General features: G+C 43.4%; 2 protein-coding genes across 2 annotated transcripts; both read left to right on the forward strand.

Moving 5' to 3' along the window:
- Positions 1-371: 371 nt before the first annotated feature.
- Positions 372-2938, forward strand: PIGZ (phosphatidylinositol glycan anchor biosynthesis class Z). Its single transcript, XM_014946069.1, has 2 exons — positions 372-533; positions 958-2938. Exons 1-2 carry the CDS (start codon positions 416-418, stop codon positions 2517-2519), a joined length of 1680 nt encoding a protein of 559 aa, XP_014801555.1. The 5' UTR covers positions 372-415; the 3' UTR covers positions 2520-2938.
- A 3922-nt stretch (positions 2939-6860) lies between these two features.
- NCBP2 (nuclear cap binding protein subunit 2) lies at positions 6861-10579 on the forward strand. The gene is made up of 4 exons (XM_014946049.1): positions 6861-7006; positions 7126-7307; positions 8118-8256; positions 8844-10579. Exons 1-4 carry the CDS (start codon positions 6926-6928, stop codon positions 8913-8915), a joined length of 474 nt encoding a protein of 157 aa, XP_014801535.1. The 5' UTR covers positions 6861-6925; the 3' UTR covers positions 8916-10579.
- Positions 10580-24990: the final 14411 nt, after the last annotated feature.

A 24990-nucleotide genomic window follows, 5' to 3' on the forward strand; every position in this document is an offset into this window, starting at 1 on the left:
GGAATTGCATAGTAATTTTCCTCGTGCAGTAGATTATCTTTGTGAATACAACGCTACAGAAAAGCAGTTTAAAAAAAATTATTTTCAGCTTTGCTCAGTGCAGTGAGGAAGGGGCAGCAATGACGTTTCCCGGCACACGGGCTGTGAACCGTCGTCACCAGCGAGAAGGCAGGATGGAGGCTGCCACCCACCGGCACTGCCTGCCGCTCGCCTCATCCCTGCGCCGCTCCTGGGTTTCGGTGGATTATGAAATAACTACAATTGAAGGTGCATCGAACCCGCCTGCTGAGCTCTGCCCAGGGGCTGCGCATGCGCGACGGGCTGCGGCGCCCGGGCCGGCGGTGGCGCGCCCCCTGGCGGGGCCGGGGAGGGTGCCGGTGCCCGGTTGGGCGGCGGGGCCGGTGCCGGTGGCGCCATGTGGGTCCGGGGGCTGTGGGCGCTGCTGGCCGCGCTGCGGGCCGGCTGGTGCCTGCTGCCGCAGGCCGGCTACCTGCACCCCGACGAGTTCTTCCAGTCGCCCGAGGGGATGGCAGGTAAGGCGGCGGGAGGGGCGGGCCCCGGCGGAGAGAGAGCCCGGGGATGCGGTTCCCGCGGGGGACGCGGAGGCACCGTCCCGGGTGGGGATCTGCGGAGATCTGCACCCAAAGGGGAACTGAGCGGCCGCTGCGCGCCCCCGTTTTGCTGCAGCGGGGCCGGAGCGGGGCTGCGGCCGCCCCTGCCCGGCCCCGCCTGGAACGCCCACCCCAGCGGGCTCTTTTCCCTCTCGGCTTTGCAAAGATGAACGGGCCCCCCCCGGGACTGCTCTCAAGGTCGAAATTTTCAGTTCAGGGGCTGCTCTGCGTCGTGATGCCTCTCATGCTAAGTTGCATCCCTACTGAATAAAATATATCCCTACTGAATAAAATATATTAAGTATGTATGGAGGTTTTTTTTTTTCCTTTTTTTCTTCCTTTATAGGAGACATTTTAAACCTACAGGTCTATTACCCGTGGGAGTTCCTTTCCAGCTCTCCTTGCAGAACAGTTGTTTTCCCATTAATGACATCTGGAGTTACCTACTGGGTGATCAAGTCTTTGCAGCAGCTGGATGTATGTTCAAGTTGCATCAACAGCTACACCCTTCTCGTGTCACCTCGCCTTCTCTTTACCATCTTTTCTTTCATCCTCGACTACAGCGTTTATCGATTAGCTCCTCTCTGGGAAGCGGATCCGTGGAAAGCACTGGTACTTCTTGCCGGCTCCTATGTCACTCTGGTATTTTATACAAGAACGTTTACCAACGCGCTCGAAGGACTTCTCTTTGCTCTTCTGATGGTGCTGGTTTCCTCAAGAAAGGCCGATGGCAGCGTGGCAGAGCCTACGAGCAGCCCGCTCATAGGTATTGTAACCACTGCAGGGTTTTTCAACAGGCCAACCTTTCTGGCGTTTGCTCTAATGCCCCTGCTTTACTGGGCAGGTTTAATTGTTGACTCTCAAAAGAGCATTAAAACTGTCATAAACCACTTTTTGAAGCTTGTCCTATGTGCATGTTTTACTGCCGTTGTTTTCATAACAGCCGACACCTTCTATTTTACCTCCGTGGGCTTAGACAACCTCTACAGCATTAAGAACAGCAGCCTGTTTGATGTGATAGGTCAATTACATGAGAAAATGATAGTAACCCCGTTCAATTTCCTCAGCTATAATCTTAATCCTCATAATCTGGCGCTGCATGGAAGTCACCCACGAGTTACACATTTTACAGTCAACGGAATAATGCTCTTTGGGATCTTACATATTCTGGCCATCGCTGCTGGTTTTAAACTGTTAAAGAAATATATCCATCAATTAATGTGGGTCAAACCATATTACCATGGGTCACCTGGGCTACTAGTGCATTCTGAGGGCAATCCGACATTACTGCTCTTCTATTTTGTTCCTTTGGCGTTTCTCTCCCTGTTCAGTCACCAAGAACCTCGGTTTCTCATTCCTCTCATCCTGCCGTTGGTCCTGTTCAGCACGGCACAGGACAGAGCTGGGAAGTGGAAACACATCATTATTATTTTCAATGTTCTCGGGGCTTTGCTGTTTGGGTGCTTACACCAGGGAGGACTGATACCCTGTTTGTTTCACCTGGAGCAACTCATGCATTCTCCGGAGCCCTCAAACCATCCAAGACACTACACTCTACTTTTTGCTCACACCTACATGCCTCCTAGGTCTCTGCTTAATATCAAGAAGAGAGACACACATATAGAAGTCATTGATATGGCCGGGTCTGGAGAAGAAACCCTCTGCCGGACAGTAGGGCAGCGAGCAAACAATTTTACCTGCAATGACTGTCATTTTTTTGTTATAATCCCTGGTACAGTCAGAGCCACAATTACAAAATGTGGTGTCTCGTTCAAGAATGAGACTTTGATATTTCCACACTTATCAATGGAAGACCCACCACAAATACCCTTCCTGTTCAGTGCAAATTGGAGAAGTCAGTTAGGACTATACATCCTTCAGCTAGACAGAGATCAGCGGAGCCTTTAGATTTTAGGAGAACAATCTTCTAGTCTTCTAGTTTTTTCACTTTACTTGGGCGCTGCCTAGATGTGCTGGGACACCTTCCTCTTCACAGACCAACCTTCAGCACAAGCAGCGGCGCTGGGAGCTCCCCTGAGTCTCTTTATTCCTTTTCTTCATGCTCTTACCCTCACCAGTATAGCCAGTTCTGGATAGAACCTCCTTAAAATTTGTTATTCAGCCCCTGTGGTGTTTCATATGAACATATGAGATCAGAGCCCACCAAAACTGTGATTCAAACTTAGCTCTTTCCGTGTGAAATTTATTTTTGAAGGTTCTTATAATCTCTGACAGAGGGTTTGTAGATTTTGTGGGTTTTTTACTGATAGTAGGCATTAACTCAGCTGCTGGAGAGAATCATAGAATCATCTAGGTTGGAAAAGACCCTTGGGATCATTGAGTCCAACCATATATCCTACTCTACAAAGTTCTTCTCTACACCATATCCCCCAACACCACATCTAAACGACTCTTAAACTCATCCAAGGATGGTGACTCAACCACCTCCCTGGGCAGCCTATTCCAGTGCCTGACCACTCTTTCTGTGAAGAGTTTCTTCCTAATGTCCAGTCTAAACCTACCCTGTTGCAGCTTGACTCCATTCCCTCTTGTTCTATTGCTAATTGCCTGTGAGAAGAGACGAGCACCAACCTCTCTACAGTGTCCTTTCAAGTAGTTGTAGAGAGTGATGAGGTCACCCCTCAGTCACCTTCCTCACACTAAACAGTTCCAGCTCCCTCAATAGTTCTTTGTACGATTTATTCTCCAGGCCCTTCACCAGCTTTATTGCCCTCCTCTGCACCTGCTCCAGCACCTTGATGTCTCTCTTGTATTGAGGTGCCCGAAACTGGACGCAATACTCCAGGTGTGGCCTCACCAGTGCTGAGTGCAGGGGGACAATCACCTCCCTGCTTCTGCTGGTCACACTATTTCTAATACAAGCCAGGGTGCCATTGGCTTTCTTGGCCACCTGGGCACACTGCTGGCTCGTATTCAGCCACTTGTCAATTAGAACCCCCAAGCCCTTTTCTGCCAGGCAGCTTTCCAGCCACGCTTCCCCAAGCCTGTAGCGGTGCATGGGGTTATTGTGGCCCAAGTGCAGGACCTGGCACTTGATCTTGTTGAGAGGTTATTGCAGTAGACAAAAGCTGGTCTGACTCAATAAGGTTTTATTTTTATGCCCTTATAAATGTCGTTGTACCAGATTGCAGTCACAGTATAGGCAGTGCCACCAGAATACTGTCCTGAAAAATCCCCAGTGTTGATCTGACAGAATCTGATTGACAACGTGGAAGATGCTTCAGTGTAAGTACTTGTGCTAAATCCTAAAATCCAAGCTCTGCCTGTTTAGCATTTCTTGCCACCGTTCCATTCTTGCGGCCACGCAATGTATTACATGCAGCAGTGAGAATGCTGCATTTCGATGGCGTTAAGCCCGTGTGGTGTTGAGCCGTGCAAACGGGGCAGCCCTTCCCTTGCGCGCTCCCGCTGCAGCCTCACAGCTTTCATCGCTCTGGCGTGGCTCTCCCCCCAGCAGTGGCGCAGAGCAAGCCCTGCCAAGGGCTGGTTCACTCAGCTGATGCAGACAGAACATGGGTAACTCACAGGGATTTGATCCTTTGTATGCGTTTGACCAGATGGATCTCCAGACTGGCTTACTGTGGGGTTAGAGCTCCACCGGTTCTGCTGCAGGGGAGCACGTGAGGATCCAAGGGAGAAGCCGCATCCCCTGCGCCCCCCTCCCCTTCAGTGACAGCTCTCCATTAAATCAGCTTAGTGAGAATGACAGATCCCATCCCGGCTCCCGACTGGGAGAGCTGTCTGATTTTAAAGTGGGATACAAATAAACCCAAGCTTCAGCTGAGAATGATGTATATGCTTAATAGAAAAGCACAGCTAGCAATTTTTGATTGTGCCTGTGTGAATTTCTGGATCCAAAACATCCTGACATGAAGGGAGATACTAATTTCACACATGCATTTTAGGTCAAGCCTCTCTCTATGAAATGAATCCAACACTTGAATTATTTCTGCTCACAAAGACAGTAAAGGTTTTTGCAGCTCTTCATCCACACAGCTTTACGTAAGGTCTTATGAGCCAGGTTTTTAACAGAGACAGTTTTGGTTGATGCCAGGCTCAAAAGGGATGCTGGGAAAAATCCCTGTGTGAAGGATTTGCCTGTATCTTCCAAATTATACAGATGAGCAAGATTTTTAAGGAACATAGTTCTTGCTCTCTTGTAAAACATTTTGTGTTGTCTCCCCTACATGTTCATCTCACGTCCTTCATCCCTCATTATTGACAAGGCTGTAAATTAAAGGTGCATGTTTTGGGGGAGATAAGGGGACAGGGGGTGCATGTATGTTTGTACTGATGACTCACAAAGTAGTGGAAGTAGTTATGAAAGCATCATGACACCAAATGTATTTTCCAAGTTAATTTCCTTTTATGCTCTCTTACATTGGGATGACAGCCATCTGCCACAGCTGGTACTCTACGTCCTGCTTACTGTTTGCAGCTTTCTTAAAACAGCTTAAGTTTTGAAAATTATTTTCATAAAACTTATGATCACTGGCAATCTCAGAAATTCTTCAGGGATGTGATGGAGCACCATTCCCTTGGCACAATGACACCTCTACTGCTGCACAGGTAACCTGTGATAGAGTCAGGAAGAGAACCTGGACTACAAATGCTAACTCAGCCTGAAAATACGCTGCTTTCGTCTCCAAGCTGGACCTCTATCACTTACACCATAGATGCAGTTTTTCCATCCACGCACACCTAAGTCTTTGTTGGTGGGAAGTTTCATTTTATCAGCAATGCTGGAAACTGTATCTCAGATAATTTGCAAGTTTCTTTTCACCTGGGGCGATACAAAGAATAGAAATAATCCTCCCCAGTTACTAAGTATCTAGTCAGGTGGACTAAATAGTTAACCTTCCTTCATAGAACCTTTCACTACTATTAGTCTCACATGTTGTTAGATACAGCAACTTAAGTAAACCAGCCCGGTGCATCACCTAAGATGGATACATTCTTTTCCATATTTATAGTTAGGATAGCTCTATTAGTCATTTTTTCCCCAAAACCCTTCTTGCTACCATAGACTTGAGGTGTGCTACTGAATCTCTTTTACCTACCTGTAAAATGGGCAATTATCCTATCCATCACCATCATCATCGCCATTTAGAGCTCTTTCTGTATCGAAGTTGTATCAAATGTAGAATATTACTGTTGTATAGACAGACATCGTTAAAGGAAATCCAGTGAGACATTTGTTTTTATTTTGAGTTTCTTATCAAGCACTTAAAAGTGATAATCTTGACAGTATTCTGGATGATGTTTAATGTAAGTCTGCCTTCTGCGTGTTACTGAGTACGGTGGAAAGTGTAAACTGACTGTGAAATGAAAGTCCATCATACCAATAAGCAGCATGCTTCACGTTTTCATGCTTGGACTCGGGAACCACTCACGCCTATATGCTATGGAAAACCAGCATCAGTCTGCAGCTCGCCATCTGCATGACGCAGACCGGGGTAACGCTGCTGGGGTCCCAACGCCAGTGCACCACGCCCGGGTTCAGGAGAGGCTGATGGGGTCTGGCTGTCACCAGCAGTCCGTCACCGAGGCCCCGGGGCCCGTTCACCCGCCGGCTCTAACGCGTTCGTCCTCCTGGGCTCGGCGCAGGGAAGCGGTGGCCGCTTCCTTCTCCTCCCTGGCCGCATCCTGCGGTGGCTCCGTTGCTGCTTCCCTCTTGGCGCGGCGATCAGGGCCCTCCTCCGGGTCGGCCGCCTCGACCGGGCCCTCGGGGCCCGGGCCAGCCCTTAGCCCGCGCTCCGTCCTTGAGCTCTTTGAGAAAGGTGTCGCGCAGGCGAAGCAAACGGGGGGCGAAACCTCGCGTCGCCTGGCGGGCGCTGAGCTGCCCGCGGGTGATGGCGGCGGCGGTCAAGCGGGCGGCGGCGCGGATGGGCCGCGACTCGGAGAGTTTTTCGATCAGCCGCGGGTTGCTGAGGAGAGCGAACAGCACCCGCCTCAGCACCATCCTGCGCAACTCTCGCGAGAACAGCACCCGCCTACAGCACCTCCCTGCTCCAACTCTCGCGAGAATAGCAACGGCCGCAGCACCACCCGGCGCCAGCTCTCGCGAGAACAGCAACGGCCGCAACACCACCCGGCACCAGCTCTCGCGAGAACAGCAACGGCCGCAGCACCACCCCTCTGCGCCCGCTCTCGCGAGAAGCGCCTCCTCCGCAGAGCGGGAGCCGGCCCGCCCCCCGCCTGCTCTCGCGAGAGCTGTATCCCGCTTTCCCATTGGCTGCCCGGCCGGGAGGCGCTGAGGGGCGGGAAGGTGCTGAGGGAGCGGTCTCGCAGCTATGTCTGCCGGTGGGACGCTGAGCATCCTGCGCAGCGATTCCTACGCGGATCTCAGCCAGTACCGGGACCAGCACTTTCGGGTGAGCGAGGCGCCACCGCCGCTGCTGGGAACGGGGGCTGTGCGGTCTGCCTGGGCTATGTCCGGGCCCAGGCCTGGTGGTGGGCCCGCCGTGGGGGTAACGCTGTCGTTGCGGCTCAGGGGACGCGGTACGACCAGGAGCGGCTGCTGAGGAAGAGCTGCACGCTGTACGTGGGGAACCTCTCCTTCTACACCACGGAGGAGCAGATCCACGAGCTCTTCGGCAAGAGCGGCGACATCAAGAAGGTCATCATGGGGCTGGACAAAGTGAAGAAAACCGCCTGCGGCTTCTGCTTCGTGGAGTATCCTTCTGCGGACCCCGCACTGCTGCCCTGCGGCCGCTGGAGTCGGGGCGGGGGGAGCGGGCCCCGTGCTGGGGCGGCGTCTGGTTGTGCTGCCCGCAGGCCGCTGCAGCGGTGGGGCAGAAGCGGTGAAGGCGTGGGTGAACTGAAATGCAGGCTCTGAATCACGGGATAATTATCCGAGGATAAGATTACTCAGTTGCTAAAGTGTCTGAGGGAGTCCGGAGCGAGAGAGAGCAAACATACACTGCACGTCGAGTGGGGGTTGCTACATTGCTTTCACTCTGATACTTTAAGCCAGAGACTTTTTAGATAGTTGGTGTCTGCAGTAAAAGCATATTCTCTGTGCTCAAGTAAAGAGGTTTTTCTTTTCATGCAAGCTTAAAGTTTCTGTTGGTATCTTGCATCCCTGTCATGCGTTGACTTCTTTACATGCAAGTCTCTTTGAAGATCAATGTTACTGGTTCCAGCAAACACACCAAAATGGTGATAGTTTGCAGCATGAACGGAGCATGCATGGGGCTTCTCATTCTTTCTTTAGTAATAGAGCTTTATGCTTTTAAGGGTGAGTGTGGTTAAAGAACTTGATTCAATAGGTGCATTTTTTGTATGCTTGAATTCCTGCACGTTGCTCTGCTTTACTAGCAGTTTTCTCAGCCCATGTAACTTCATGAAAGTAGTTGTTTCTAGAAGTAGCCAACCAGGAGCCTATTTCAAGCAAATACTTGGTTTTGTAGCTAATGTGATATTGTTCTTTTTTCCACATGTTGAAAACAGAAGCATACTTTTTTTCACTAACCTATTCCTAAGGTATTATGCAAGAGGAGATGCTGAAAATGCCATGCGATACATCAATGGAACCAGACTTGATGATAGGATCATAAGGACAGACTGGGATGCAGGCTTTAAGGAGGGTAGACAGTATGGTCGTGGAAGATCAGGGGGCCAGGTAGGTTGTTGTACAGCCTAGTTCTTAAGGGAGTGGTGACTTTGCCAAACAAACTGCTTTTTGAATGAACACACTCAGAACTACTTCAGAAATAGCAATTTAAGAGTTATTGTGTAAGATAGCACTGTACATCAGTCTGTAAAATGTCTTATGAATGGTGATGCTAGACTCCTTAACTTTTTTATATATTCCACTGAAAGTACTATCAGAACCTTAGCATCTTGGGCAGATAATGCTTATAAATGAGCCCAGAAAATAGAAGCCTGTCAAGAACACAAAAGACAACACTTAGCTTACCTAAAGTTCAACAGGTATCAGATGCTTTTACTGCTGAAGTAGGAGGCTGGCCATCATCACTTTGTCTCTGTTGAAGAATCCCCTTGGACATTATTAAAAATAAGTTAGTTTATGCTGTATTCTGGGCTTCTGCACAATATACTTTGCCTTCTGTTTTGTCAGTCAGCTCCTTTTGGGCCACTTACATATTGTGAGCTCAGTTTGACTATATTCTGATGGTGTAATAGTTTTTGAGAAATTGTTTTTCTTTGTCTTTACTGGGCTTCCCTTTTTTTTCCCTCTTTCATAAGGTCCGAGATGAATATCGGCAAGACTATGATGCTGGAAGAGGTGGCTATGGCAAAACTGTTCAATGCCAGTGAATAATGAATGATTCATCAGCCTCACAGGAGAACTAAATCTGGATTGTAAATGGCATGAGGCACAGAGTAGGTCTGTTGCATACAAATTTATGTAGCTAGAAATTCACAGAAACTACCATCCATGTTCCTGTGATCACATAGTATGTTCAATATCTCTTCTAATACCCAGATCCAAAGTGTTGCAGAGTACGTTAACACAGAGGATCTGGGAGCAGGGTTTTAAGCAATAGTATGGGTGAGGCTTTGGTCTCTAAATGCTGCTGTAACTCTACTAAAATTAACAAAGGTTTAACAGTATGGTGCTTTTTTCACTGGCAAAACTTGATTATTCTGTCACTGGGTTTTGTTTACATTGGTATCACAGGGTGGAGAGCAGTGATGAAAGGAGTATTAGTGTTAGTTTTGGAGATGAAAGAAAAAGGCAAAGATCCCAAAAAGGAACTGGCATTTCTAGGCAAATTTTCCAATTTCTAGGAAAGAATTAAAGTTGCATATTTTCTGAGGCTACTGGATTAACATCCTTTTATACTGACACTGATCCTAGCACACCTATGTGAGTGGCCACAGTAAAACAAGTCAAATTGATGAGCCCAAAAGTAATGAAGTGAGAAGCAAGCCTGGGAGCAAGCAGAAAACAGACCCTTGCAGTCTTCTACAAAGTATAATGTGACATTTTGCTTTGTGAGATAGAAACAACAGCAAGTATAAGGATCTCAGCTGGAGTAGTAGTATTTTACTCCTGCCTGGTAGCTCTCTGCAGCCTTAATATTTGAGAACCAGTAACTTTCCTGTGCCTACAAGAGTGGCATGATGCCAAGTTACAGTTGTAACCCCAGAAATGGGGTGATTGACGAACTGTGAAATTTGTTCTCAAAATAGATTTTCTATTTGAGAAACCTGACTTCAGGCAAAAGTGAAAATAAAAAAAGGCTGAGATTTGAGAGGAGCCTTACTTTCTACTGAGTATGTCACAGGAATGGTACAAGAATTGCAGGACTGTATAGGGTTGGTGTTTTTGTTTTTTTTTTTTCCCCTCTGGATCTTGTTAATACTGCTAGTTTATATGATGGCATTTTGAGGTACTGCAAACATAGGAATAAAAATAATTAGTGATCCTGAGATCTATGAAATTGGCCTGCTGAAATGAAATAGGCTTTGGATTTTTTTTTTCTTTAAATGAATTTGAGTTCTTTGGAAATGGCAATTCATAAAGTTTTGTCCAAATACCTTGTTGACCATCACTCCTTAAAAACCTTTACAATACCAGGTATGTAAAAGTTGATCTTTAATCACCAAAGATGCTGTTGGAAATCTTGATGTGTTTCTGATGTACTATTTGTCACAAATTAGAAATACAGTGTGGTAGAACAACTGCAACAAGACTTTGGTTGCTTAGGAAGCAAGGTTTTGGGTGGGCTTAGGTTTTTTTGGCACGTAGAGTAAAACTAGATTTTCAGGATCACTTGGTGCTGGTCTGCAAACAAGGCTCTGAAAAAAGTTACCTTTTTATATATAGTACATATGAGTGTGAGTTTACAGCCTGTGATCTGCTCTAGGAAACCTCTGAAATTTATTTTTCATTGTATCAATTTTGTATAAAAAAATGTGTTACCAAAACACTAAGTCACTTTCAAATAAAGCTACATAACATTAAAACATTAAAATGGATTGCTTTGGTTTTTTAAACAAAATTGGTGAAAGAAAGGAGCTATATTCAGACTCTTGCCCGCATCCTTTATTCTAGTGTCTTTTGAGATGGAGAGGGTGAATATTTCTTCCTTTTGACTGGACTTTTCGGTCTTGTTCAGTTTTTAACTGGCTGCTGAAAGATGTTTGGTTAATGCTCTTAATTCTGGTACTTTTTTGGATAACAGAACAGAAAGTAAATTATTTACTGATGTAGAGGTGGATGTGAAAGTCCTTGGTGTGTAACAAGTAGATTTCAAGGTGCGCTTCCTTATAAAAATGAGATTTAAAATTACTGATTATTTTGCAGCACTTACAGTAAAAAAAATCTCAAATGGAATGTAGGGGATAATAAGTTTTTCCCTTGAAACCAGCCACAGATATCACTGTCTTGCTGCATAGGTGCAATGTATATGGAAAGATTTTGGTTCAGGGTGAGATTTTTCTATTTTGAGAGAGGTTTCAATCGAGTTAAGATTTAAAAGCACATGATATGCAAAGTATTAGTATCTCAGAAGCGCATGTAGAGAAAATTGCTTGAACATAGTTAAATTTTTTATCTTCCCTGATCGAAATCAGACATGGCTCTGCTGAAGCTAGTGCTTAACAAAAGTAACTGAATTAAGTTTTTAAAACGTCACTGGGGGGCTGCTTTAGCTCTTTTACATGCCAGTTCATTGTGATTGGGTTCTCCTGGAAGCATGCGATCTCCTGTGATTTCTTTTGACATGCCAGTTCATTATGATGGTATACACTTCCATAGAAGTTTAAGCCCTATATTAGCTTTTCTAAATACTTCTTCATCAAGTCTACCTTGACTTCAGCAAGGCTTTTGACACTGTCTCCCATAACATCCTCATTGGGAAACTGAGGCAGTATGGGCTGGATGAGGGGACAGTGAGGTGGATTGAGAACTGGCTGTGTGACAGGACCCAAAGGGTAATTATTAATGGAGCAGGTTCAAGTTGGAAGCCTGTAACCAGTGGAGTCCCCCAGGGGTCAATACTTGGACCCGTGCTGTTTAATATATTCATCAGTGACCTGGACGAGGGGACAGAGTGTATCCTCAGCAAGTTTGCTGATGATACCAAACTGGGAGGAGTGGCTGACACCCCGGAGGGCTGTGCTGCCATCCAGCGAGACTTGGACAGGCTGGAGGGCTGGGCAAAGAAGAACCTCATGAGGTTCAACAGGGAAAAGTGTAGGGTCCTGCACCTACAGTAAAAAAAATCTCAAATGGAATGTAGGGGATAATAAGTTTTTCCCTTGAAACCAGCCACAGATATCACTGTCTTGCTGCATAGGTGCAATGTATATGGAAAGATTTTGGTTCAGGGTGAGATTTTTCTATTTTGAGAGAGGTTTCAATCGAGTTAAGATTTAAAAGCACATGATATGCAAAGTATTAGTATCTCAGAAGCGCATGTAGAGAAAATTGCTTGAACATAGTTAAATTTTTTATCTTCCCTGATCGAAATCAGACATGGCTCTGCTGAAGCTAGTGCTTAACAAAAGTAACTGAATTAAGTTTTTAAAACGTCACTGGGGGGCTGCTTTAGCTCTTTTACATGCCAGTTCATTGTGATTGGGTTCTCCTGGAAGCATGCGATCTCCTGTGATTTCTTTTGACATGCCAGTTCATTATGATGGTATACACTTCCATAGAAGTTTAAGCCCTATATTAGCTTTTCTAAATACTTCTTCATCATAATTAGGTACTTTTATGGAATTGTATCCATAAAGACATACTAAGAATATGAGTGGAAGCTTAGAAATGCCTTCATGGAAGAGAGGCTGTTACAAATTAAGGTAGCGAGAGCTTCAGTCTCTCCCTGAGATGTGGTGGGCTGATTTACGGGCCTCTCTTTGGCACCAGTAGCTGCAAATGATGTTGGCGTTCACTACATTTGAATTTTTGTATTACGGTGTAAAATCAGTGGAGTGTAAATTGAAGTATTAAAGGTAATGTAATGACTGACAAAATAATAACGACTGTTACCAATGTACCCCTGCAGACTAGTTTTAAGTTGGTCTTTATATAATTGCCATATGATATGGTATTTATATTAGCAGCAAAGGTGATGCCAGTTCAACCACCATTGGTGTTCTTTCTCCACAGATGATTCTGAAAGACAAAATGATTAAAGTATTTAAGATAATATCCAGCACCTCATCGTCTATATCTTGTCAGATTAGGCTTCTTCTGAAGGTAAAAATTGATGAAAAACTCTGCTAAAATTGATGAGGTTTGTACAGGCACTTTCATCTATACAATCAAAGACAACACTAGTCAAAGGAAAGCAGTCCACAGACTGCACATCTAATAAACTGTAGGCCATTTGAGTTTCTAAAGCACAAATAGTTCCTTATGCTACAACATATAAAGAAAGAAGAACTGTAGCGGATGTTTTTCTTTGCAGTCTCTGGGATTTCTGCTCCTGGCTGAGTATATTTAGTATTCAACATAAGTGTAGGGCCTGATATGACTACAGGTGAAGTACCAAAAAATTGGTGAAGACTGCAGAGAGAAGCGTTCTGAGCTTCAAAATGTCTATCATGTTGGGGAAGCAATGGCCTAATTTATTAATTGTCTGGTTTCATGTTTCCTGCCTGTTCCTATCCAAAATAGCTTTTGCACAAGGGAATGGATATATTCAGATACTCCCTAACAATGCACACAATTCCTCTGCTCTCCCTTTTGGGATAACTAGATGGTGTAACTGTTCCTCATGGCTTGGGGGAGGAGGCCTCCCTGCCCTTGTCTGGCTAAATTGAGTCCCAGTTTGTGACTGTGCAACCTTGAAGGTTATTCAAGGTTGGCTGTGTTTGTATCCCAGGGTTTCAGTAATGGTGCAAACTGAAAACAGGCCTTGCTTCTTTCTCAAAAACACATGTTCTATCCAGACGGGAGGAGAAGCTACCATAAAGGAAAGGGACAGTTGCTTTTTGTGGGTCATCTACTCAATTTTTAAGAATTAATTTATGATTTGCATGCTGAGGTAAAATGCTTCTAGCATAAAGCTCATTCGAGGCTCATTTTCAGACCTTAAACTGATTGAACTGTGCAAATCAAGAGATCTTAACTTCTTTCTTCCACCTCTGGATGCAGCCACCAGTGCTGCACAAGAAGACACCACCAAAGTTTGGGTGAGGCAGATTGGTCATGACCTTGTGTATTCTAGAACTGTACACACAAAGTTAGGACTAAGCACTTCAGGCATCTGAAGATCCTGCTAGACTGTCCTGTTATAGACATAGCTAGTCATGGTAAATTCTTGAAAACAGAATTTGAAAGAAAAACAGATCACAAAAGTCTTTCATTATCACCTACATCTATAATTTACTCTTAAGTTGGCCAGAGGGGTCTCTTGCAGGTCCTACTTTCTTAATGCTTCACGTTTTAGTTTTGATAGCACATTGTAGATTAGAATTGAGCAGAGTCTTTTATGTTCCATTCTAATTTCTGTGCAAATGATCTAGGTCTAGAGAGTCCATAAAGTTACAGTATGCATATTTTACCATGGTATATTTTCAGCAACGTCTGCAGCACAAAGGCAGAAAGGATATATTACTTCTCTGTCAGTTAAAGACAGTGTCACATGAAGAAGAAAGTTTGACCTTCAGAAACTGCTTTCCAAAAGCAGGAGAAATCCATTCTTGTGTATGGGTTCCACGGTTTATGAAGATTATCTTCCTGCCATTCTGCTTCCTGACCTGCTTTCGAAGACAGAGATGTACTTACTGCAGTGAGGTAATGTTCTCGTAAGATTATTTTAGCTCTATGTGAAGGTTATTTGAATGTCCATTACGATTCTGTAAAAAAAAAAAAAAAAAGGTAGCTAAACTCTTCTTTGCAACACTTAGTAGTTAGTGTGTTTAGATTTGAAACGAATAATCTGTTCCTTTAGCAGAGCCATGAAATATGATTTCCAAACACTTGCAGAGCAGCACAAGTAAAATGCCAGATGGCTCCCTCTAGTGACTACCAAATTAGTATGCTTTTGTATTCTGAGAGGGTGAAGATGGTTGCTGAAAGCTGTTCTGTGCAGCATGCTGCACGTCATACGTTCTCAAATGTGCAGTACTTGCAGGATATAGATCAGATCTTTTAAACATTTTTGCAAAATAATTATAAATCTCTTAAGAAAAAAGTAGGGATCTAGTGGAATGAGCTCTCTCTGTGCAGGACTGATGTTACTTGCTTTATATTAATACCTTCCAAAGCAGTTGAAGGCATCTCTGCTTAAGTTTTCCACTAGTCCAGTGGCACTGCTGTACCATTTTACAGGTAGGGAACAGCTGAGTAAAGACTGTGCTTAAAACTTTCCTCTTTCATTTCCTTCCCAGGAGCACCTTCACCTGAATTTCCAGAGGGTGCTTCTCAATGGGAACAGGACTGCATGGAATGGCTTTTCACATCAATCTATCTGCAGAATGGAGGGTCTTGGTTGTTCATTGCAGCTTTCTGCTGTGGCTGAATTTGGCAGAAGCTGTAATCTAGGAGTGCCTGACCTGAATGAAATGTAGTTTTTAAGTTTGGCTTTTTTTTTTCAAATTTGAAGGCCAAATATGAGTTATTCCTGGTGTAGAATTTTATTGCCTTGAAGGTACTACAGCAGACGTTTTTTTGAAAACCCTTTCTTCAGTGTTCAGTAGGAGCAGCAGCTCAGTAGGATGTTCCTCCCAGAAGCTCTCTCTTTGTTCTCCAGTGCTCATCTCTGACTACACAAAACCTGCTTGTGTTGTGTTCTGTTGTCCTCCAATAAAGTCTAGACAAAGCCAGTTGCTGCTGCCCTGACAGGAAAATCTACTGCTGTTCCAGGAGCCGTGTGAGGGGCTGAGTCAGGGTTTCAGGCACCAAGTTGCATAGAGAGAAAGTGAAATACCTTCCATCAAAAAATAGTGTGAATCAAGCATTACTCAGTTAATGACTGGGAAGCTTTTCCCTTCTGCCAATCTCTTCCTGCAAGGCACAGTTTGAAAAGAAGATTCTGATTTTCTAGTTAGAATGGTTAAGAATATATTAAGCATTAATAATACGTACTTGTCTTTAGATCTGTAGCTCACACGTTGTTTGAATTACTTCAAACTGAACTTGTTTCAGTTTTCTGACTTGATTGTATTACTTCAAAATAATGGTCTTGTTATTTTATACTTTGTGTCTTTAAATATTTTTATGGAGAATTTTTCTGACTTGAAGTGTTGCTAGTCTGTTCAGCTTCATTCCATTAGAAGTTGGTGCTTTTTGTTGCGTGTTTGGTTTTCTGTAATGTCACTGTTTTGCAACATCTTAAGTGAGTTTTTGTGAAAACAGAGCCCCTGTCGGCTTGTCGTGCTGCCACAAGATGTCATGAGAACCCGTGTCTCGCCTCAAGATGAGTGTGCTCAGAGAGTCCTCGCAGTCAGCTCAGTCGAGTGGTCCTTCTGGAAGGATGAGGTCTGAAAGCATCTTGTTTCACCACATAGCTAATGCAGTGTCTTGATTTCTTGAAAGAAGTCTTTCATATTAAGATTCTGGTTGAAACAAAAGTGACTAGTGACAGATTAAAGAATCTTCTAATGTACCCTGGAGCAGCAGAAGTGCCTGAAGGTTGCTGAGCTGGGGTGTGCCTTGTAACACTAAGCACTGCAGATCTGAAAGGTTCTGTCTGTCGTAACCACCATTATACATGCTGGCAAAGGACTCATTTGTGGTTTGGTTTTTGTAGATTTGTTTTTCCCCTCTGAATTTACTCCAGTAAGAGGAGAAATGTGCTTCCAGGAACTAGAAAGGACATTTTCCCATTAAATCCAGGAATGTCCCAAAGTCACTGTGCTTGTGCTTTGGCTTCTGCTTTTGAATTCCCAGCTGAATTTCCTCTTTAAAATCTACATGTTAGCTCAAAAAAGCCTTCAAGCAGTAACGTTCTATCACACACAGCTGTAAGGAGAAGGTGTTTGTTGTTGTCTGAGCTTGCCAGAGGGAAACTCAACAGAATTTGTAAGTTACTCAGATCTCTCTCACACACACCCCCACATCCCTTGAGTCGTGGTGGACTTTTTGATGAATTGTTTTACAGAATGCAGTCCTGTCAGGAGCTTAGTTTTCTCTCTCATTGAGTTCGGTGAGATCTGTGTGCATAGTACTGAATGTGCTTTAATGAACTTTATCTAACTTATTTTGCCATAAACTAAACATGAAATATGTAAACATGCCAGGAGAGCTCTTGAAAGCTCATGTGGGAGCAGTATTGGCTCCTGAGTTCTATTTCAAAGTCAGTCAGGGAAGGTGAGCAAAACAGCGTCACAAAAAGTGACCACAGATTTTTGGCAGAAGACATTCAAAATTCCCTCAGGGTAAGTCTCCCAAATAAGTCGCGCGACAGTTTCTCTCAGAATCCAAGGCCATGAGGGCCAACAAATATTACTTGTCTACAGAGTTTGACAGAGAATGAGACCCTGCTTCAGAAGAGCACAGAAAGCTGGCAGGATGTGAAAAGCAAGGGAAGACTCCAGCTGATTTGTGCTAATTCAGTAATTTGGATGCTAGACACAAATTGGTCACCGAGGCAAAGTTATTAAAACATTAAAAGAGGTCCAGTAGCCTGAATAAATACATGGTGTCCATCAACAGTCCCCAGATACGGTGTTGATACTGTGTTTGATCATGTATTTTCCCCCTAAAGATATTTAATTGAACTAAAACTGGTGTGAGACTGAGTCTGTTAGGATTGATTCATTCCCTATTAGGAAACAAAATCACTTTGATGTACGTGAACGAGCGGTGCTGTTTCTCGTTGTGCTCTGTGAATTGTCTTCCCGGTTCTTCACAGGCTGGAGGACTCTGTGAGTGGTGCACGCCTCAGCAGGCACAACACATTTGTTGTTGTCAATGTGAGATGAATAGAACTGACAACTAAGTAATTTTAATCTCTTTCTAGGAAAGACTGAGCCAGGGCTCCAACTTCAGACAAATCTGAAGGTAACTATTCCCAAACTCTCCTCCTGAGAGGAGAGAAAACACATCACTCGAAGCTGTATGCTTGAAGTACCAAATCTTAAAGGTGCTCAGGATTGTGATGGACTCTCAGAATGTAGAGTTTGATGGGCAGCACTGGAGAGAGCGTGTTTCCACTGTATATTTGCAGAAGGAGGTGCCTATCCCACCCGTAGAAGGACAATCAGCGTTAAGTAAGTTTGGTAAAGGCTTCTGAGCACATAGAGCTCTCTGCTTTCTGTGTAGAGGATCAGGGTCCTTTTCCCTGTACGTGTGATGCCATAACAAAGCTCATGATTTTCCTTTTTTAATGGGTATGGCAGATGCCTACTCTGTTCAGGAAGAGAGTTTCATTACAGCTGTTAAACGTAGGAGAATTTAATATGTTCTATGGGTGTAAAGATAGAACAACAGAGAGTTTAGTCTGGGTTGAAGTTAACATGAGGGTACTGGAATCTTTCTGGTTTTGATATTTTAGGTTTTAATAAACTTGAATATTTTAGTGCACATAAAATGAAGAACTGCCTCTCAATAACTACTTTTTCACTGTTAGCCAGAGTTTATACTGGGCTATGCAATTTAACAATGAAGTTCTCCTCTCTTAGCTGCATGTTATTGCAATCCTAGGAAATAAGCTGCTTCATGAATTCCAAAATACGCAGATACCGGAACAAAGTCCAGTGTGAGTACAGTATAATATGGCTTTTTTAAAAAGAAATTCAAATTTGCTTATTTTTTTTAAGTTCTTAGGTGTAATGGATTTTCTAATTTAGAAAGCATATAATACAAATTCATTTTGTGTTAAGAATCTTTATAATTCATTTTTTCTAACCTTTTTATTGCTGAATATGTTGTTGCGACAACTGCTGTCAGTGACAGTATAACTTAAAGTAGAGATGTGAGAGACTGAAACTGCAAAGGAATAGTGGTGACAAAAGCTAGAAATAGAGCATCATTTTCTATTCAGCCTTCCTTTTAAATGGAGAAAAGATATTCCACATTTATAAGGATTATATTGTTGCTTTTCAGACGTGATTCAACGATACATATCGAAAGAGGGAAAGTATAAAACATCATTGTGTCATTAGGAATTCCAGTTCCACTCGAATAGGAAATGTTCTATTTATGATGCTTAATGAAAGCCTTCAGGTCATGAACATTTCCATTTGTGGAGAAAAATGTAAGAATAGTTTTCTGAAAGTCTGTATAAAATGAACATTCCCTTTTAAACCCTTTATTCATTCCATTTCTGGGCACATTTAAAAAAAAAATCATTGAAGAATTAATAGAAGCTGTGTGAAAAACAACATAAAAAAACTTCTGTGAAATTCCTATGTTTTTTGCTGTATTCAGAGTTTAGTTTTTGAGTGAAATAATCATTGATTTCAATGGGCCCAAACTCATTAGCTGAATATACCACAAGGAGGACTTGCTTTTCCTTTCATTTACTCCAGGGTGGATGAAGAGTGAATTCACAGACCTTGGTGGCATTACCCAGGAAAGAGCGGGTGAGCAGAGTATCTGTTGTCATAGGCGAAGGATATTTTTTTAAGAGAAAAGATTCTCAGTTTCTGAATTTAAATGTACTATAAACCTCGACATCGGAATATTTCTGCCAAGTTGAGCACTTGAACTTCTAAAATTTAACATATGTGAGGTTATTATCTTTATGCACACACAATTTATGAACAGGAACATGAAAATATCAATGAAAAGCAGGCTTTTTGCATCTAGCGCTGTATTTACAGTTTCATAATCTGAGAATGTTGCACATTTGCAATGCCAGAGAAGGGACGATACTGATGAGTGATGATGGAATATACATGTCAACAGTGATGTCAGTGCTGCATCACAGCATATTTGTCTTTTGAGTTCTGTTTGTCATTTTTAAAGTTTACTAGCATCTCTTGATTTTTGCAGCAGATTGATTAGATTATGGCTGAAGTCTGGTAGGAACAGAGATGCTCTGAGCTGTATCACTTCTGGACTTGAACTGATTGATCGTTGTGACACTGAGCTGTGCTCCCGTGGCCTCACTTTCTCATGTCAGCAGCAGCACAGGGACCTGGAGGGATGACAGCCATTACTCCTGCATTACTCATGAACTGTTTCCCCCTTTTTTTTTTTCCATTAGTCTTTATGCTTGTTCTTATGGCTTAATTTATCAGTGTATTAGAGAAACATGAATATTTGATTCTTTTCCCCCTGAAGTCAGGAAATTGGGAGTTGATTTTATAAAAAAGCAATATGATTCATACTTTCCTTGAAGAACTTCAGAGTTAAGCATCTTAGATCTTCTCTTAAATACAGAAAGGAAAAACTTCAGTGTTTGCCAAGAAACTAAAGTGCTTTGTTTAAAAAGTTTTGAAGAAAAAGTTTTACATGTTTTGCAATATTTCTGTATTTCTTGGCTAAGCTGTATTTACTCACTTTTTTATAGCAAATTATCTATTTTTCTGTGGTTGCAAAGTTTACTGCAAGTAGCCTAGCATCCTTCCTGTAAAGCATAGGTGTGCAATCCCGTTCTCGAAAGCGACATTTGGCTGTTCCCTCTCCTCTTGTGGTAAAAGACTGCAGCTGTAATGCAGCTGTTCAGAGTGCAGTGGGGAGCACAGAGGCAACCTGTTTCACTGCAAAGCCCACATCTGTCCTTGGAAAAATTCAAAGTCACAGGAAGCGTACTGGGGCCATATGTCAGCAAAGCAGAGTTCAGAATAGGCTGAGTTGTAGTTCTAGCACAGTTTTTGAGGCAGTTGAGCCTGGATCATTAAGAAACAAAAGTTTCCTTCTCTGAATTACCACTATGTGTCAGCAGCTGCTTGAGAACTTTGAGCAAACTTGGAAATATATTCCCCAGAAGCGTGTGTTTAACTCGCACAACTGTTGGGACTTAGTGTACTTCATTCATTTTTGCGTATGAGTTACCTGCTTTATATATTAAAGAATCAGGAATGTGTGTAGTGCTGCCTTTGTCACGCCTTTGTAACTGTGATCTGTACTGAAGGGACATTTCCTGTGTGAGTGATCCGGTATCTCAGGTATCGCTCCTGTGAGACCTGGCTCCTGGACAGTACATTGGCTTTAAAGCACTTCGTCAGTCCTTAATTTCTTTTGAGTTTTGGAGCACTGAGGTGAATTGACTGTTTGACTGTATTTAGCTAAGCAATAGCTTAATACGAGAAAGATGGCAGCTTTTTGATGTGATTTTTAACCAAGAAGACAGAATGATCCTTTTCTAATTATCTAGTTAAAGGAGCAATATAAATAAAATAGGGAAAGCTGAAATTGCTCATCTCGGTCCTTGGTTGAGATTAGTCTCACAGGACCATGGAACAGCTGAGGCTGGATGGGACTCCTTGAGACCATCCAATTCAACCCCCTGCTCAAAGCAGGGTCAACTGAAGCAGGTTGCCCAGGGCTGTGTCCAAATTGTGAACATCTACAAGGATGGAGAGTCCACAACCTCTCTGGGCAACCTACTCCAGTGTTTGGGTACCTGCACGGTAAAAAAGTCTTGTGTTCACGTGGGGTTTCATGTGCTTTAATTTGTGCTTGTTCCCTCCTGTTCTGTCACTGAGCGCTGCTGAGAAGAGCCTGGCTCTGTCTTCTGTAAGCTCTCACATCAGGTATTTATACACATAGATAAGATTCCCCTGAGCCTTCACTTCTGCAGGGTGAACAATCCCAACTCTCTCAGCCTCTCCTTGAATGACAGATACTCCAGTCCCTCAATCAACTTTACGACCCTTCATTGAACTCTCTCCAGTGTGTCCCTGTCTCTTGTACTGGAAAGCCCAGCGCTGGACCCAGCACTCCAGATTTGGCCTCACCAGCGCTGTGGAGGGGAAGGACCACCTCCCTTGACCTGCTGGCACCACTCTCCTTAATGCAGCCCAGGACACCGCTGGCATTCCCTGCTGTGAGTATGCATTGCTGGTATTCCTTTGATAGAGTCCTCCATTCTTGACAAAATTCCCAGGTATGTCAGGGCTGCAGTTACTCCCCTGGTTTTTCTTGGTTTTTTTTTTTTTTTCATAAACATGATTAGGGTTTAAAATATTCTTATATGTCACAAAACTACACTGTAGGCTTATAGTGTTCACAATAAAGACTCAGCTTAAGCTGTGAAATCAAAGTCAAAACCACAGATTGTTTGTGAGGTGGATTCTATTTATATTTTAACATGGTAAAATATTTACTGTTTCTTTACACATTTATTTTGGTTTAGAAAGCAAGAAAAAGATTCAGTTTGGAGAACACTGGAAATTTTTCTTTAGAATTTTTGAAAAAGCCCACCTTTTACAAATGTCAAAATGTACCTCCATCATCCATATAGCGTGTTGTTATTTCTTTTGCTGTGTCTCTCCTGATTCTGTGTAAGAATTATTTCATAACTGAGGAATTGATTCCAAATAATGACGATGGCATCTTTGAAAATATGTTGTCAATCATTTTGCATATAGTTTTTCTATGTTTTTTTTTAAAGGAATGCTAAACTGTGAAGCATTGTGACTTGTTGATGAACCTTTGCTTCCTCTCTGTGTTTTCTTTTAGTGTCTCTAACAGCTTACCTGCTAACAGAATGTCCTTTCCTGCTTAAATTTCTCCTATATATTCTTTGGTTTATGTTCCAAGCTGCATGGATGATATATCACATTTACTTGCTCTTCTTCACTTCATCTATGTAATTTGACCAGAGGTGCTAAGGAGTGCCATCTGTGGAAAAGGCACAGAAAAGCTGCATATCACTGCCATGCTGTGATTTGACTTTGTGAATGTCAGAGGTACCAAATGTGTGCCATATCCTGCCATGGAGTCACAGTTTTAAGTCAACTGGGGTAACCCTAAACTGTTGGAGCTGCTGAGTGCTGTGACTTACCCTCAACAATATTTGTAATTGTGTGTTTGGTTGTCTGCAGTCCTACACAGAGCCTTCCTAGTGATGAATTGTGCTGGATATCAACAATTCACCTTGCAGTTGTGTAAGGCCTGTGATACCTTCCAACATAATACAGTTATAGTCAGGATAGTCCCTGAGTGGTTGTTAATCATACAATAGTTTGGATTGCAACGGACCTTTAAAGGTTATCTAGTCCAACCTCTTTGCAATAAGCAGGGACATCTTCAACTAGATCAGGTTGCTCAGAGCTGCTGGCCATGCTGCTTTTGATGCAGCCCAGGATGCAGTTGGCCTTCTGGGATGCGAGTGTACATTGTCATCTCATGTCCAGCTTTTCTTCCATCAGTACCCCCAAGTCCTTTTCACCAGGGCTGCTCTCAATCAATTCATCCCTCAGCTGGTATTGATACTGGGAGCTGCCCCAACTCAGGTACAGGACCCTGCATTTGGCCTTGTTGAACCTCATGATGTTCACGTGGCCCCACTTCTTGAGCTTGTCCAAGTCCCTCTGGATGGCATCCCATTCCTCAGACGTGTCAACTGCACCACTCAGCTTGGTGTTGTCTACTAACTTGCTGAGGGTGCACTTGATCCCACTGTCTATGTCATTGATGAAGATATTAAACAGTACTGGTCCCAATACAGGCCTCTGAGGGACACCACTTGTCACTGATCTCCATCTGGATATTGAGCCATTGACCGCTACCCCCTGGATGCAACCATCCAACCAATTCTTCATCCACTGAACAGTCCACCCATCAAATCCATATTTCTTCCTTTCATAGAGAAGGATGTTGTGGGGGACTGTGTCAAAGGCCTTACAGAAGTCCAGGTAGACAACATCCATAGTTCTTCTCTTGTCCACTGATGTAGTCACTGCATCATAGCAGGCCACGAGATTGGTCAGGCAGAACTTTCCCTCGGTGAAGCCATGCTGGCTGTCTTGAATCACTTCCCTGTCTTCCATGTGCCTTAGCATAGCTTCTAGGAGGATCTGTTCCATGATCTTTGCAGGCACAGAGGTGAGGCTGATGGGTCAGTAGCTCCCAGGGTCCTACTTTCTACTCTTTAAAAATGGGTGCAATGTTTCCTTTTTTCCAGTTAATGCTTAGTTAAAATTAGCCAAAATGTTTTATATTCTGAGAAATTTATTTTTCTGCCCTTTGACATGTTTGGCTCTGGCCAGTATGTTCTGCTTGCATCCTGTGCTATTTTTAGTGATGATTATCCTTCCCCCCACTTCTGTTGCAAAACAGAATTGCATGTCTTTTTTACTAGTACGTGCTACTTTCGCACATGGGTTCAGTTTCACCAATGATCAAAACCAGATGGATCAGTTGTGTGTGAGGACTGGTTTAATCTGAGTGCTGCTGGGCTCCTTGGAGTGGGCTAGTGGATGTGTTCCTTTCTTTTTCTTATAAATGTAAATGAAAGTGTCATTTCGAGCTGGACCTTGCCTTTCTATTTCTCTGCACAGAGAAGAGGCAAAAAAAGGAGAACACTTAGTTTTGAGATGTCTGAATACGGTGATTTTCTTGGAAGAACCATTTTATCCATAAGGTGCATTTCACAGGCTGTTTTGAGTGCACGGGCTGGGGACCTGCCAGAACAGCGCTAATTCCAGGAGCACCGACGGGCAGCGGAAGTCTCTGTTCAGAGCTTCCAGCAATGGCAGGGAGATCAGCCAGGTTCTGTATTGACATAAGGTTTTTTCCCCATCTTTCTGTGGAGTGTGTCCCATATTAGCCAAGCTCTAAACAGCATTAATAAATGCCAAACACATTTTCTGCAGCTGCGTGAGGAAGCTACCCAGAGTGGCTATTTATCACTCTCAATCACTCTGACCCGATCAGACCCACGTTACCTGTACAGAAAATTGATTGGGAGGGGATAATTCTTTACAGCTTCTCATGAAAGAAACAGTTATCATTTATCACCAGACTTAGTCTTTATGGCTGTTTATGATTCTTCCGCTCATGACAGTAGGAACATGTGGGGCCCCAGGAAGTACCAGGATTCTCAGAATATTTTGAGAAATGCTACTGTAGTGAGTGTGAGAGCCTTACATGCAGGGAAGTTTATAGCAGGATTTGTATCAAGTCTTGGTCTTTAAAACTAATAGTAATTATAAACTTCAGCACCGAGTTCAGATCGGATCAGCAGTGACCTTGGATCCACACTAGCTTTCAGTGATGGAGCAGATCCAGGGCGGGTTTTGAGAAAGTTCACAAGAACATATCACAGCTAACATCATTTTAGAAACATGTGATGTGAACTTTTCCTTGCTACTGTTGCCGTTAAGGCAATGAATGGTTGGATGAAAGTGTGTTTCTATGAATCGCCTCACTGTTTTCATTGCATTTAGCATTCAGGCTGTATAAATTCTAATGCTCCACTGTCTGCTCTGGATTAAATTAGGATAGTTTTGACCGTTAAGGCAAACTTTACCTTAATTTGATTAAGTTTCTTTTGGTCTTTCTTTTTAGACTCCCTTGACTGTATCAGTTTCCTTA

This window comes from Calidris pugnax, unplaced genomic scaffold, assembly GCF_001431845.1.
Source record: "Calidris pugnax isolate Ruff unplaced genomic scaffold, ASM143184v1 scaffold111, whole genome shotgun sequence".
NCBI lineage: Eukaryota > Metazoa > Chordata > Aves > Charadriiformes > Scolopacidae > Calidris > Calidris pugnax.